General features: G+C 50.1%; 3 protein-coding genes across 3 annotated transcripts; 2 read left to right on the forward strand and 1 right to left on the reverse strand.

Moving 5' to 3' along the window:
- Positions 1-1102: 1102 nt before the first annotated feature.
- Positions 1103-1797, reverse strand: LOC123754106 (putative cuticle collagen 91). The gene is made up of 2 exons (XM_045736330.2): positions 1747-1797; positions 1103-1525 (listed from the first exon to the last, which is right to left on the reverse strand). The coding sequence occupies exons 1-2, from the start codon at positions 1795-1797 to the stop codon at positions 1103-1105; spliced, it is 474 nt and encodes a 157-aa protein (XP_045592286.2).
- A 3103-nt stretch (positions 1798-4900) lies between these two features.
- LOC138362761 (involucrin-like) lies at positions 4901-7424 on the forward strand. The gene is made up of 2 exons (XM_069321316.1): positions 4901-4990; positions 5631-7424. Exons 1-2 carry the CDS (start codon positions 4901-4903, stop codon positions 7422-7424), a joined length of 1884 nt encoding a protein of 627 aa, XP_069177417.1.
- Positions 7425-7431: 7 nt separating this feature from the next.
- LOC138362768 (salivary glue protein Sgs-3-like) lies at positions 7432-7980 on the forward strand. The gene has a single exon (XM_069321325.1). It carries the CDS (start codon positions 7432-7434, stop codon positions 7978-7980), a length of 549 nt encoding a protein of 182 aa, XP_069177426.1.
- Positions 7981-14331: the final 6351 nt, after the last annotated feature.

Consider the following 14331-nt stretch of genomic DNA (forward strand, 5'->3'; position numbering starts at 1 on the left):
CCAGCACCATGCCAGCACCATACCAGCACCGTGCCAGCACCATACCAGCACCATACCAGCACCATGCCAGCACCATACCAGCACCATGCCAGCACCATACCAGCACCATGCCAGCACCATGCCAGCACCATGCCAGCACCATACCAGCACCATACCAGCACCATGCGAGCACCATACCAGCACCATGCCAGCACCATGCCAGCACCATACCAGCACCAAACCAGCACCATGCCACTCGAATGAGGACAATTGGGCAGAAAAGTGGCATATAGAGTTCAACGTTAATAAGTGCAAAGTCCTAAACACTAGCACCGTCTACTTTATGAATGGTGCAGATTTGGCCAAATCATGTTGCAAAAAAACTGTTTTAGAAGTGATGACATGCAGTGACCTTGGACCTTGCCCAACACTATAGCAACGTGCCAAAGCAATATGAATAAAAATGTTAAGTTTTCTAACCGGAAGCTTCTGCAATACACTGAGATATCGTTCTGCAATTATATTTAGGCATAGTGAAGCCTTCCCACTACGACTATGCCAGCCAGTTCTGGTCACCGTGTGAGAGTGGGCTTCCCTTCTCTTGAGGAAATCCATTTTAGATGACCAGACGGACCACTGGCATTGGGGGACCTCATACTCAAGGAGAGGTCGAGGAAGCACGACCTGCATTCCCTGAAGAGGCACAAGGTGAGGGGAGACATGATCAAGATCTTCAATGTTTATGAGGGGGAATGATCGGGAGAGAATTGGTCTTGAAAATATCAGACCCCGGGTCAGAATTCCTAACACTAGATATACGAGTTAGAGAAGTTCAGGTTCAAGAAGTTTAGGGGAAGTTTGCCGAACTCCCGGTTTGTCAACGAGGAGTTAGACAAATAGAACAAGGTTGCCGGTCACCGACATTGAAGCAAATGAATGATTGAGTTCATTTATTATTCACCCTATTCCCATCCGGTGGGTGGTAGTGGGGAACTGAACGCCAAACTTCATTTAGCTCAGCAAATGGCACGTTTGTGAGGCTAGTTACACTGTTTAATGTTTTGTAAATGTTCTTTTATAGCACAGAAGAACCTGGCCCACAACAGCCTCTGAGCCGAGCACTTTACAGCTGTAGTGAACCAGCTGCACCACAGCTGTCCTCGGTACCAGCTGCACCACAGCTGTCCTCGGTACCAGCTGCACCACAGCTGTCCTCGGTACCAGCTGCACCACAGCTGTCCTCGGGACCAGCTGCACCACAGCTGTCCTCGGTACCAGCTGCACCACAGCTGTCCTCGGTACCAGCTGCACCACAGCTGTCCTCGGGACCAGCTGCACCACAGCTGTCCTCGGTACCCGCTGCACCGCAGCTGTCCTCGGGACCAGCTGCACCACAGCTGTCCTCGGGACCAGCTGTGGAAGGTTTAGTCACGTTCATGCACTTCCTACAATAAGCAAATTTTGTATATTTACCTGAGATTTCTGGTGGTACATTATGAATGAATTTCACATTTCTTGAACACTTTAATGAAGTTATCTCTGAATTCTGAAACACTTTTCACATTCAATTAAGTGCATAAGGCGTAAGTGGTTCTGCGGACAGTGTTTACACTTGGTGAGATGTTCTTCTGCACTCCCAGAGGTAGTTGTAGTCGACCCTTAACTCTAGCAGTAAGTAATGGCTTGACGTCTGTTCTTGGGGGTAGATATAGCCTAAGCTACTCTATCCCTTTGAGATGCATTTTCTTCTTCTCTCAATAAACATACTTGACGTCTGTTGACATTGTTAGATGATCCACAGATCTGTGGCTCTAGCATAATGTTATGATGAGAGATGGAATAGGTAGCGTGAATTTCACTTCGTCTCAAGTCTACTGGATTATGTTGTAGATCCCAGGCTGTTTAAAGGCAATGCAAAATGCAGGTGTTTAACTCCGTCTTTAAGAGCACATGCTGTGGCTAACTCATCAGTTCTATCATGTTGTTGTTGTTTAAGATTCGCTACCTGGAACAAAAAGTTCCAAGTAGCACAGGCTATGGCGAGCCCGTGCATTCGGAGGCCAATATGGGAAGGGATCCACATGAGATAAAATCTAACTCCACTGTTTGAATATTTTATTATATATGTGGCTGGCTTTAGACTCAAGCATTTAAGTTTTTTCTAAATGGCAGAGTTAGTTTTAAAAATAGGCTTGATGGGTAGAGGAGAGGGTTTGAATCTAGATGGAAACTACCCCAGGATAGGTCACAGCAGCGGCCTATCCTTCAGTCAACACTAGCGTGCAAAGATCTTTTACCGCTAGAATCCACTCAATAAAACGTCTAGATTATTGGGACCGATTAACATGTTTAAATCTGTATTCGCTAGATCACAGGCGGGAGAGAGAGAGTAATAATTTGCAGATGGGAAAATATTAGAGGGAACCTCTCTGAACACCGGAGGAACACGGTAAGAGGACCGCAAGTCTTATCCCCAGCCCTGCCCGGGACACTAACCCAGGACCAGTTGGTTGTGAACCTGCTTACAGTAGTAACACATTACAGGTCCGGAGGTGTGTGTGTGTGTGTGTGTGTGTGTGTGTGTGTGTGTGTGTGTGTGTGCGTGTGTGTGTGTGTGTGTGTGTGCACTCACCTAGTTGAGCTTGCGGGGGTTGAGCTCTGGCTCTTTGGTCCCGCCTCTCAACTGTCAATCAACTGGTGTACAGATTCCTGAGCCTACTGGGCTCTATCATATCTACATTTGAAACTGTGTATGGAGTCAGCCTCCACCACATCACTGCTTAATGCATTCCACCTGTTATTCCACCTGCATTCCCCTGACACTGAAAAAGTTCTTTCTAACGTCTCTGAGGCTCATGTGGGTTTTCAGCTTCCACCTATGTCCCCTTGTTCGTGTACCACCCGTGTTAAATAATCCATCTTTGTCTACCATGTTAATTCCCCTGCGAATTTTCTATGTGGTGATCATGTCTCCCTGGGCTCTTCTATCATCCAGCGACGCGAGGAACAGTTCACGCAGCCTTTCCTCGTAACTCATGCCTCTTAGTTCTGGGACTAGCCTAGTGGCATACCTCTGAACTCTGTCCTGCTTCGTCTTGTGCTTGACAAGGTACGGGCTCCATGCTGGGGCCGCATACTCCAGGATTTGTCTTTCATATGTGGTATACAAGGTTCTGAAAGATTCCGTGTGCGTGCGTGTGTGTGTGTGTGTGTGTGTGTGTGTGTGTGTGTGTGTGTGTGTGTGTGTGTGTGTGTGCGTGTGTGTGTGTGTGTGTGTGTGTGTGTGTGTGTGTGTGTGGGTCAGAGGGGCGGGCGAGGCTGGTAGGTCATAACATGGACTGAGCAAACACGACTAAGGTGAGGCAGCAGTAAGATGAAATTTTGTTTCAGACTGTCGTACACTTTCCTGAATGTATTCACCTAATTGTGTTTGCCGGGTCGGGCGCTGACTCTTGAGCCCTGCCTTACCTGCTGTCGGTTGTCCACTGGAGTGACTCCCGACTCGTGGTTTCCAGTGATCTCTACTTTTGTTAACACGTTTTACTGGTTTCTACGGCCTCTCCCTCTGGTGCTGGGGATCTGAACCTTTTTTAGGATTACAGGCCTCAAAGGGATTACCCGAACCCCCATTATGTGGCTCCCATAGCCCCATAATGTGGCTTCCATAGCCCCATTGTGTGGCTCCCATACCCCCATTATGTGGCTCCCATAGCCCCATTGTGTGGCTCCCATACCCCCATTATTTGGCTCCCATACCCCCATTATGTGACTCCCATACCGCCATTATGTGGCTCCCATACCCCCCATTATGTGGCTCCCATACCGCCATTATGTGGCTCCCATACCCCCATTATGTGGCTCCCATACCCCCCATTATGTGGCTCTCATACCCCCATTATGTGGCTCCCATACCCCCATTATGTGACTCCCATACCGCCATTATGTGGCTCCCATACCCCCATTATGTGGCTCCCATACCGCCATTATGTGGCTCCCATACCCCCATTATGTGGCTCCCATACCCCATTATGTGGCTCCCATACCCCCCATTATGTGGCTCCCATACCCCCATTATGTGACTCCCATACCGCCATTATGTGGCTCCCATACCCCCATTATGTGGCTCCCATACCGCCATTATGTGGCTCCCATACCCCCCATTATGTGGCTCCCATACCCCCATTATGTGTTCCCATACCCCCATTATGTGGCTCCCATACCCCCATTACGTGGCTCCCATACCCCCCATTATGTGGCTCCCATACCCCCCATTATGTGGCTCCCATACCCCCATTATGTGGCTCCCATACCCCCATTATGTGGCTCCCATACCCCCATTATGTGGCTCCCATACCCCCCATTATGTGGCTCCCATACCCCCACTATGTGTCTCCCATACCCCCATTATGTGGCTCCCATACCCCCCCATTATGTGGCTCCCATACCCCCCATTATGTGGCTCCCATACCCCCATTATGTGGCTCCCATACCCCCATTATGTGGCTCCCATACCCCCCATTATGTGGCTCCCATACCCCCACTATGTGGCTCCCATACCCCCCATTATGTGGCTCCCATACCCCCCATTATGTGGCTCCCATACCCCCCATTATGTGGCTCCCATACCCCCCATTATGTGGCTCCCATACCCCCATTATGTGGCTCCCATACCCCCCATTATGTGGCTCCCATACCCCCATTATGTGGCTCCCATACCCCCCATTATGTGGCTCCCATACCCCCATTATGTGGCTCCCATACCCCCCCATTATGTGGCTCCCATACCCCCCATTATGTGGCTCCCATACCCCCATTATGTGGCTCCCATACCCCCATTATGTGACTCCAGCGCGGAGCACCCCACTTTGGTTAACAGTCGGTTTATGTATCGTTTATATACGGAGCATGGCACTGCACCGCCATGCTCCGCTGTGGTGGCGTGGCGGAGCATGACGGAGCAATAAGCAGCAAGTACTTTTGGGAGTTAAATGTAAAACTTGGAGAGGCGTCAGTATAGAAGCCTCTCCAAGCTTCCTGTGGAGTCAGTGGAATCATTGTTTAAGATTCAGCTACTGGGAACAAAAAGTTCCAAGTAGCACGGGCTACGGTGAGCCCGGAGTGGACTTACCTGGCACAGGAGCGGGGCTGTAACTGCAGTGGAATCCACTGTTGTATAATTTATATCAAGTGGTGGTACAGGGGGTAAGGTGTGGGAAATATTCACCATATAAATCCTCTAACTATAAAATATTACAAAATAAGTCTCTTTGAGAAGAAAAAAATTCTCTATTCAAATTTAAATTCATAAATGCGCAGCTTAGAGCTGCGCGGACCCGGGCGGGCCGGGCGGGTGCTGGGGTTGCCGGTCACCACCAGAAACAACTGCAAGACGGAATTTATCTCCACTCATTTCTTACCAAGTATACAATTATAAGAAATTAATCAGCTCTTAGATAACTAATTTAACTAATATTGTTAATTCAAATTCATGCATAAGCGGGGTTTAATGCTCCGAATAAATAAATATATAAGAAAGACTCTCCTTCGCCCTGGAGGTAGTAGGCGGCGGCCCACCCACGCAGACGACAACACGAGGCATTATGCCGCAGTAAAGACGACACGAGCTGTTGTTGACCCGCCTCCACGACCAGGATGAGGGTCGTGCCCGCCTCCACGACCAAGATGAGGGTCGTGCCCACCTCCACGACCAGGATGAGGGTCGTGCCCACCTCCACGACCAAGATGAGGGTCGTGCCCGCCTCCACGACCAAGATGAGGGTCGTGCCCGCCTCCACGACCAAGATGAGGGTCGTGCCCGCCTCCACGACCAAGATGAGGGTCGTGCCCGCCTCCACGACCAAGATGAGGGTCGTGCCCACCTCCACGACCAAGACGAGGGTCGTGCCCACCTCCACGACCAAGACGAGGGTCGTGCCCACCTCCACGACCAAGACGAGGGTCGTGCCCGCCTCCACGATCAAGATGAGGGTCGTGCCCACCTCCACGACCAAGATGAGGGTCGTGCCCGCCTCCACGACCAAGACGAGGGTCGTGCCCACCTCCACGACCAAGACGAGGGTCGTGCCCGCCTCCACGACCAAGATGAGGGTCGTGCCCGCCTCCACGACCAAGATGAGGGTCGTGCCCGCCTCCACGACCAAGATGAGGGTCGTGCCCGCCTCCACGACCAAGATGAGGGTCGTGCCCGCCTCCACGACCAAGATGAGGGTCGTGCCCACCTCCACGACCAAGACGAGGGTCGTGCCCACCTCCACGACCAAGACGAGGGTCGTGCCCACCTCCACGACCAAGACGAGGGTCGTGCCCGCCTCCACGATCAAGATGAGGGTCGTGCCCACCTCCACGACCAAGATGAGGGTCGTGCCCGCCTCCACGACCAAGACGAGGGTCGTGCCCACCTCCACGACCAAGACGAGGGTCGTGCCCGCCTCCACGACCAAGATGAGGGTCGTGCCCGCCTCCACGATCAAGATGAGGGTCGTGCCCACCTCCACGACCAAGATGAGGGTCGTGCCCGTCTCCACGACCACGACGAGGGTCGTGCCCGCCTCCACGACCACGATGAGGGTCGTGCCCACCTCCACGACCAAGATGAGGGTCGTGCCCTCCTCCACGACCACGATGAGGGTCGTGCCCACCTCCACGACCAAGATGAGGGTCGTGCCCGCCTCCACGGCCACGATGAGGGTCGTGCCCGCCTCCACGACCACGATGAGGGTCGTGCCCGCCTCCACGACCACGATGAGGGTCGTGCCCACCTCCACGACCAAGATGAGGGTCGTGCCCGCCTCCACGACCACGACGAGGGTCGTGCCCGCCTCCACGACCAAGATGAGGGTCGTGCCCGCCTCCACGATCAAGATGAGGGTCGTGCCCACCTCCACGACCAAGATGAGGGTCGTGCCCGTCTCCACGACTACGATGAGGGTCGTGCCCGCCTCCACGACCACGATGAGGGTCGTGCCCACCTCCACGACCAAGATGAGGGTCGTGCCCGCCTCCACGACCACGATGAGGGTCGTGCCCGCCTCCACGACCACGATGAGGGTCGTGCCCACCTCCACGACCACGATGAGGGTCGTGCCCGCCTCCACGACCACGATGAGGGTCGTGCCCGCCTCCACGACCACGATGAGGGTCGTGCCCGCCTCCACGACCAAGATGAGGGTCGTGCCCGCCTCCACGACCACGATGAGGGTCGTGCCCGCCTCCACGACCACGATGAGGGTCGTGCCCACCTCCACGACCAAGATGAGGGTCGTGCCCGCCTCCACGACCACGATGAGGGTCGTGCCTGCCTCCACGACCAAGATGAGGGTCGTGCCCGCCTCCATGACCAAGACGAGGGTCGTGCCCGCCTCCATGACCAAGACGAGGGTCGTGCCCGCCTCCACGACCAAGACGAGGGTCGTGCCCGCCTCTAGGACCAAGATGAGGGTCGTGCCCGCCTCCACGACCAAGATGAGTGTCGTGCCCGCCTCCACGACCAAGACGAGGGTCGTGCCCGCCTCCACGACCAAGACGAGGGTCGTGCCCGCCTCCAGGACCAAGATGAGGGTCGTGCCCGCCTCCACGACCAAGATGAGGGTCGTGCCCACCTCCACGACCAAGATGAGGGTCGTGCCCGCCTCCACGACCAAGATGAGGGTCGTGCTTGCCTCCACGACCAAGATGAGGGTCGTGCCCGCCTCCACGACCAAGATGAGGGTCGTGCCCACCTCCACGACCAAGATGAGGGTCGTGCCCGCCTCCACGACCAAGATGAGGGTCGTGCCCGCCTCCACGACCAAGATGAGGGTCGTGCCCGCCTCCACGACCAAGACGAGGGTCGTGCCCGCCTCCACGACCAAGATGAGGGTCGTGCCCACCTCCACGACCACGATGAGGGTCGTGCCTGCCTCCACGACCAAGACGAGGGTCGTGCCCACCTCCACGACCAAGACGAGGGTCGTGCCCGCCTCACACTTCAGCTGTAGCTAAGTGATACACCTCATTTCCCCGTGAGGCGTAGCTATTGTGGCCACAAGACGTATGTTTGGGTGACTACAGGAGGGAGATGAGACCGGTTACGAAGCAAGGAAACCAAATTACCTCACGTAAGAGAATAAATCTCAATTTACTGATAAATATTAGCATTAGATAATTTAGATAAATTATATATGAATTTGTATCCAATCTAACGGCAACCTTGCCGGCAGGAGGAAGTTGGTGCCATAAGTTGCTCTCCGTGAAGGACGTCGCAGCAACCCATCCTCCCAATAATGCGTCGCTTTTTGACGTGTAGTCTCCCCTAAAACAAAAAAATCTTTGTAATAATGGAAGCGACTCGCGAAATTGAGGAACTGTCCCATTTTCTGTTTTGGGTCCTCTGGTAGGTCAAGATAAGGGCACTCTTGTACGACAGATTCTTGACGTTGGGAAACTTTAGGATGACAGGCTGCGCCGCGGCCATATTGGATGCGAAAGTAACATGTCTCTCTAATCACCAGCTTAGAATTAAATTTGTCTAACGTTAAGTATTAATTACATTTAAAATTACAATAAAACCGTATCATTCAGTGGCGTTCAACAATGATTTAAACATATAAGATCTCTGATCTTAACATGAAATTTAAAATTATAATTAACCACCGAGATGATGTAAATGTAAATGTTCATTAAATCTAAATTTCAGTAATTTAGACCCCGCCAAGAGCGTGTGTGTGTGGAGCCTACACCAGTTGACGGTTAATACAGTCTACATACAGTAGGTTAATACAGTAGGTTGAGACCACCTTGATCGCTGGTTCGAGTCACCTTATTGGTCCTGTTGATTTTCTCCTTGTTATGTATATATCATGTTAGTGTTATTTGTGTAATTATTATTCATTTTAAACAAATCCACACAGGAGCCTTGATGGGGGGTTCGAACCTATGCGCCGAGTGTCCCCAGACGCGCCTCAGTCAACTGTACGCCAGCACCACTCCAGGGTACAATTTTTTTTTTTTTTTTTACCATATGGTGGTACAGTTGACTAGAGCGCGTCTGGGAACACTCAGCACATAGGTTCGAACCCCCCATCAAGGCTCCTGTGGGTTTGTTCTTTGATATCTCGCATTAATGTGATTTTTCTGTGTATTATTATTATAAAATTAAGAGTTATTATAATTATTGATATATGGATTACGTGCTCCATTGTGTTTGGCTTTAATACGCTTGTGGGTCCTTGTAGTGTTAACTGGCCCTTTATGTTATAATGTAATATGGTTACTTGGTTACTTTCATTTCCGTAACGTTCCTTGTGGTTTATTTCTCCCTCCTTGGCCCTTGTGATCGTTACTTGCCGCAGGTGTGTCTTACTGATACTTTCAGCTCCTTGATGTTGCTGCGTCTAGTGTTCCGCGCTCCTTGTCAGCCCACGTTCCTGGCCCCCGCTTGTAACATGATTGATGGGAGATTACGCCATCAAACGCTTCATCATCGTAACATTGTTTGCAAGTTGATTGGCTGTGAAGGCGCGTCACCAGCCAATCAGCTGGGGGTAATGAAATGACGTCATGATGATACAGGACGCTCATTCGTCACCCATCACTTGGTGCTGGCTGTCCTGACCATTCAGCTGATCGGAGAGAAGTGTCTCCGTGCTAAGAGGGAATATCTCCTCGCACCGGATTGGTTATCAAGTCTGGGGAAAACACATTGAATTATTAGTCATTATTTCCCGATGACGAAGATATAAACATGTCCATATTGCCTTTTGCAAGTCACAACAGTTTAATCAGTCGAATAGGTATGATTTGTCTGTCGTATTTTATTTGGGTTAACTAACTAGGCTAGTGTAGAAGCGGCCACTGTAGGCCAGAAAAGGTGTAGTTGCTGCATTAGGCAAGGTAAGGTAACTAGGAAAAAGCGCTAGGCCATTACGACTATATAGCACTTGGAAGGAATAAGGGAAATGGGACGAGGGGGAAAGGAATGGTGCCCAACCTCTTGGATGGTCGGGGATTGAACGCCGACATGCATGAAGCAAGACCGTCGCTTTACCGTCCAGTCCAAGTGGTTCGATTTGGCAAGCAGACGTAAACCATTATTCCGTGGTGCAGTGGTAAGACACTCGCCTGGCGTTCCGCGAGCGCTTTGTCATGGGTTCGTATCCTGGCCGGGGAGGATTTACTGGGCGCAATTCCTTAACTGTAGCCTCTGTTTAACGCAACAGTAAAATGTGTACTTGGTTGTAACAACGATTCTTCGCGGCGGGGATCGTATTCCAGGGACCTGCCCGAAACGCTACGCGTACTAGTGGCTGTACAAGAATGTAACAACTCTTGTATATATCTCAAAAAAAAATAAAAAAAAAATATTTTCATTCTAAGCATTTTGAAAGGTGTTTGTACCTCGAAAACTGACGTATACTGAGAGTCGGGTATTGTCTGTATCCTGGGAGAGAGTCGAAATGGCTATCGTGTTGGTAGAGAAGCACGATAGCCGGCCCAGCAGTGCTGCACCCTGCTTCCTCCCTCCCTGGCTAGACTATCCCCCCGAGCAGAGACAATGCAGCAGGATACATGTGGGGACACAGGAGTGTGTGGCCTCTACCTCGTCCTCCTCAAGATTGGGGGTAAATATGATTGTTCTAACATGTCTCCAAACTGAACTGTCTCTCTCTCTCTCTCTCTCTCTCTCTCTCTCTCTCTCTCTCTCTCTCTCTCTCTCTCTCTCTCTCCCCCCCTCTCTCTCTCTCTCTCCCCCCCCCCCCTCTCTCTCTCTCTCTCTCCCCCCCTCTCTCTCTCTCTCTCTCCCCCCCCTCTCTCTCTCTCTCTCTCCCCCCCCTCTCTCTCTCTCTCTCTCTCTCTCTCTCTCTCTCTCTCTCTCTCTCTCTCTCTCTCTCTCTCTCTCTCTCTCTCTCTCTCTCTCTCTCTCCCTCTCTCTCTCTCTCTCTCTCTCTCTCTCTCTCTCTCTCTCTCTCTCTCTCTCTCTCTCTCTCTCTCTCTCTCTCTCTCTCTCTCTCTCCCCCCCCTCTCTCTCTCTCTCTCTCCCCCTCTCTCTCTCTCTCTCTCTCTCTCTCTCTCTCTCTCTCACCCTATCTCCCTCTCTCACCCCCTCCTCCCTCCATCACTGCTTCTCTTCAAACATTCACCCTTCTCCCTCCTTCAGCTTTACACTTCCCCACACCCTTTCCCCCCTCCCCCTTCCCATCCCCCTTGTCACTTCCCCCGACCTCCCCCATCCCCCCTCCCCCAACCCTCTCACCTCCGATTCCCCTCATATACAAGATAAATAATTAATGTATAAAGATATATTAAAGCAATAATAACTACAGTACCAGTAACATTAACATAGGATAACCCCCTCCCCCCCCCCCCCGCTTATGTATTTATGTATTTCAGGAACAGATTTACTCCGAGTGCTTTATCAAGTTCTGAGTATAAAGCACTCAGGAGAGTGCAAAGCCCTAGTGTACATTTTCCTGAAGGCCACTACCACTCTAGTGGCTTCGACGACGACCGAACGCCGGCGGCTTGTCAGATGTCCCCCCATTTGTGTCATTTTGAATTTTTTCCAGCTGGCACTTACGGCATCGGCGGGTAGGCGGTTCCATGGGTTTATAACTCTGTGGGTGAACATGCCTCTCCTATTTTCAGTCCTACGTTGTGGCTTGTTGAGCTTGAAACCGTTGTTCCTTGTTTGTGTTACATCTGACCTTTTGAGAATTGACTTATCCCTAGAATGATTTTTGTTGCCCGGTGTTGCACTTTCTCCAGAGCAGCTTGTGTCATCCTGATGACGAGGTCTCCATGCTTGCATACAATAATCCAAATGTAAGATTTGGATGTAATGTAATCCAAATGTAATACATCAGAGATTTACATATACAGTAATATATGTAAATCTTTACATCAAATTCACAAACACATTAGTGTGGGTTTTTATCCTCTGTAATTATATCCGTGAAGTGACACACTATTGTTTAATAATAATAATAATAATAAGTAACAGGACCGATTATGTTACTCATAATCGGTCGTTAAAGAGCAGATAATTCGTGAGGGCCATAATACCTGACCCACTCACATGGGGAGGAGAAATAATTAAGAGCAATTGTGGAGTAAAATTGTTCTCGACTTTTCAAAAATCTTGAGACTTTCAGTCTCTGATTAAGCCTCACCCAGCTGGTGTGTGTGTGTGTGTGTGTGTGTGTGTGTGTGTGTACTCACCTAGTTGTACTCACCTAGTTGTGTCTGCAGGATCGAGCATTGACTCTTGGATCCCGCCTTTCGAGCATCGGTTGTTTACAGCAATGACTCCTGTCCCATTTCCCTATCATACCTGGTTTTAAAATTATGAATAGTATTTGCTTACACAACCTGTTCCTGAAGTGCATTCCATTTTCCCACTACTCTCACGCTAAAAGAAAACTTCCTAACATCTCTGTGACTCATCTGAGTTTCCAGCTTCCATCCATGTGCTCTCGTTCTGTTACTATTCCGTGTGAACATTTCGTCTATGTCCACTCTGTCAATCCCTCTGAGTATCTTATACGTTCCTATCATGTCCCCCCCTCTCCCCTCTTCTTTCTAGTGTCGTAAGGCACAGTTCCCTCAGGCGCTCCTCATACCCCATCCCTCGTAGCTCTGGGACGAGTCTCGTTGCAAACCTCTGAACCTTTTCCAGTTTCATTATATGCTTCTTCAGATGGGGACTCCATGATGAGGCGGCATACTCTAAGACTGGCCTCACGTAGGCAGTGTAAAGCGCCCTAAATGCCTCCTTACTTAGGTTTCTGAATGATGTTCTAACTTTTGCCAGTGTAGAGTACGCTGCTGTCGTTATCCTATTTATATGTGCCTCAGGAGATAGATTAGGTGTTACGTCCACCCCCAGGTCTCTTTCGCGCGTCGTCACAGGTAGGCTGTTCCCCTTCATTGTGTACTGTCCCTTTGGTCTCCTATCTCCTAGTCCCATTTCCATAACTTTACATTTGCTCGTGTTGAATTTCAGTAGCCATTTCTCTGACCATCTCTGCAACCTGTTCAGGTCCTCTTGGAGGATCCTGCAATCCTCATCTGTCACAACTCTTCTCATCAACTTTGCGTCATCCGCAAACATCGACATGTAGGACTTTACGCCTGTAAACATGTCGTTAACATATACAAGAAATAGAATTGGTCCCAGCACCGATCCTTGTGGTACTCCACTTGTTACTGTTCGCCAGACCGACTTCTCGCCCCTTACCGTAACTCTTTGGCTTCTTCCTGTTAGGTAGTTCCTTATCCATGCTAGGACCTTTCCCCCCACCCCCGCCTGCCTCTCGAGCTTGAACAGCAGTCTCATGTGCGGTACTGTATCAAAGGCTTTTTGTCAGTCCAGAAATATGCAGTCTGCCCAACCATCTCTGTCCTGTCTTATCCTCGTTATTTTATCATAGAATTCCAGAAGGTTTGTTAGGCACGATTTCCCTGTCCAGAACCCATGTTGATGTTTGTTCACAAACCTAATGTTCTCCAGGTGTGCAACCAGTCGTAGCCTAATTATTCTTTCCAGTATTTTACAGGGGATGCTTGTCAGTGATACAGGTCTATAGTTAAGTGCCTCCTCCCTATCACCTTTCTTGAAGATCGGCATGACATTTGCCTTCTTCCAGCAACTGGGCAATTCTCCTGACATAAGTGACTCATTAAAGATGATTGCCAGAGGCACGCTGAGGGCCTGCGCTGCTTCTTTTAGTATCCACGGTGATACTTTGTCTGGTCCAACTGCTTTAGTTGCATATCTAGAGTTGTCAACAGTTTCATTACCTCCTCTGCTGTCACCTCTATATCTGATAGTCTTTCATCTAGGGTAACCCCTTCCAACAATGGGAGCTGCTGAGGCTCGGTAGTAAACACTCCATGGAAACTGGCAATCAGTGCCTCGCAGATTTCCTTGTCACTTTCAGTATATGCCCCCTCTGTCTTCCTTAGTCTTGTCACTTGGTCGTTCACCGACATTTTTCTTCTTATATGACTGTGTAGTAACTTAGGTTGTTTTTTCGCTTTGATTGCAATATCGTTCTCATAGTCCCTTTCCGATGTTCGTCTTATGTTAATGTAATCGATCCTAGCTCTGTTGTATCTGATCCTGTTGTCCTCTGTTCTTTGTCTTCTGTACTTCCTCCACTCCCGCCTGCTGGCCATTTTTGCTTCCTGACACTGTCTATTAAACCATGGGTTATTATATTCCTTCATATTTTTTCCCTTTACTATTGGTATAAATCTCTCTTCGGCCTCCTGGCATTGCTGTATGACTAGGTCCATCATATCTTGGACTGTTTTTCCTCTAATTTCTTCCTCCCACTGCACTTCACCCAGATA

The sequence above is a fragment of the Procambarus clarkii genome, chromosome 1 (assembly GCF_040958095.1).
Source record: "Procambarus clarkii isolate CNS0578487 chromosome 1, FALCON_Pclarkii_2.0, whole genome shotgun sequence".
Lineage (NCBI taxonomy): Eukaryota > Metazoa > Arthropoda > Malacostraca > Decapoda > Cambaridae > Procambarus > Procambarus clarkii.

Coding starts and splice junctions, on each gene's coding strand:
- LOC123754106 (XM_045736330.2), bottom strand. CDS start 1,797: ATGCTAGAGCCACAGATCTGTGGATCATCTAACAATGTCAACAGACGT. Junction 1,526..1,746: donor ACAATGTCAACAGACGTCAA/GTATGTTTATTG, acceptor AAAGTGTTTCAG/AATTCAGAGATAACTTCATT.
- LOC138362761 (XM_069321316.1), top strand. CDS start 4,901: ATGCTCCGCTGTGGTGGCGTGGCGGAGCATGACGGAGCAATAAGCAGC. Junction 4,991..5,630: donor TAAAACTTGGAGAGGCGTCA/GTATAGAAGCCT, acceptor CTCCACGACCAG/GATGAGGGTCGTGCCCGCCT.
- LOC138362768 (XM_069321325.1), top strand. CDS start 7,432: ATGAGGGTCGTGCCCGCCTCCACGACCAAGATGAGTGTCGTGCCCGCC.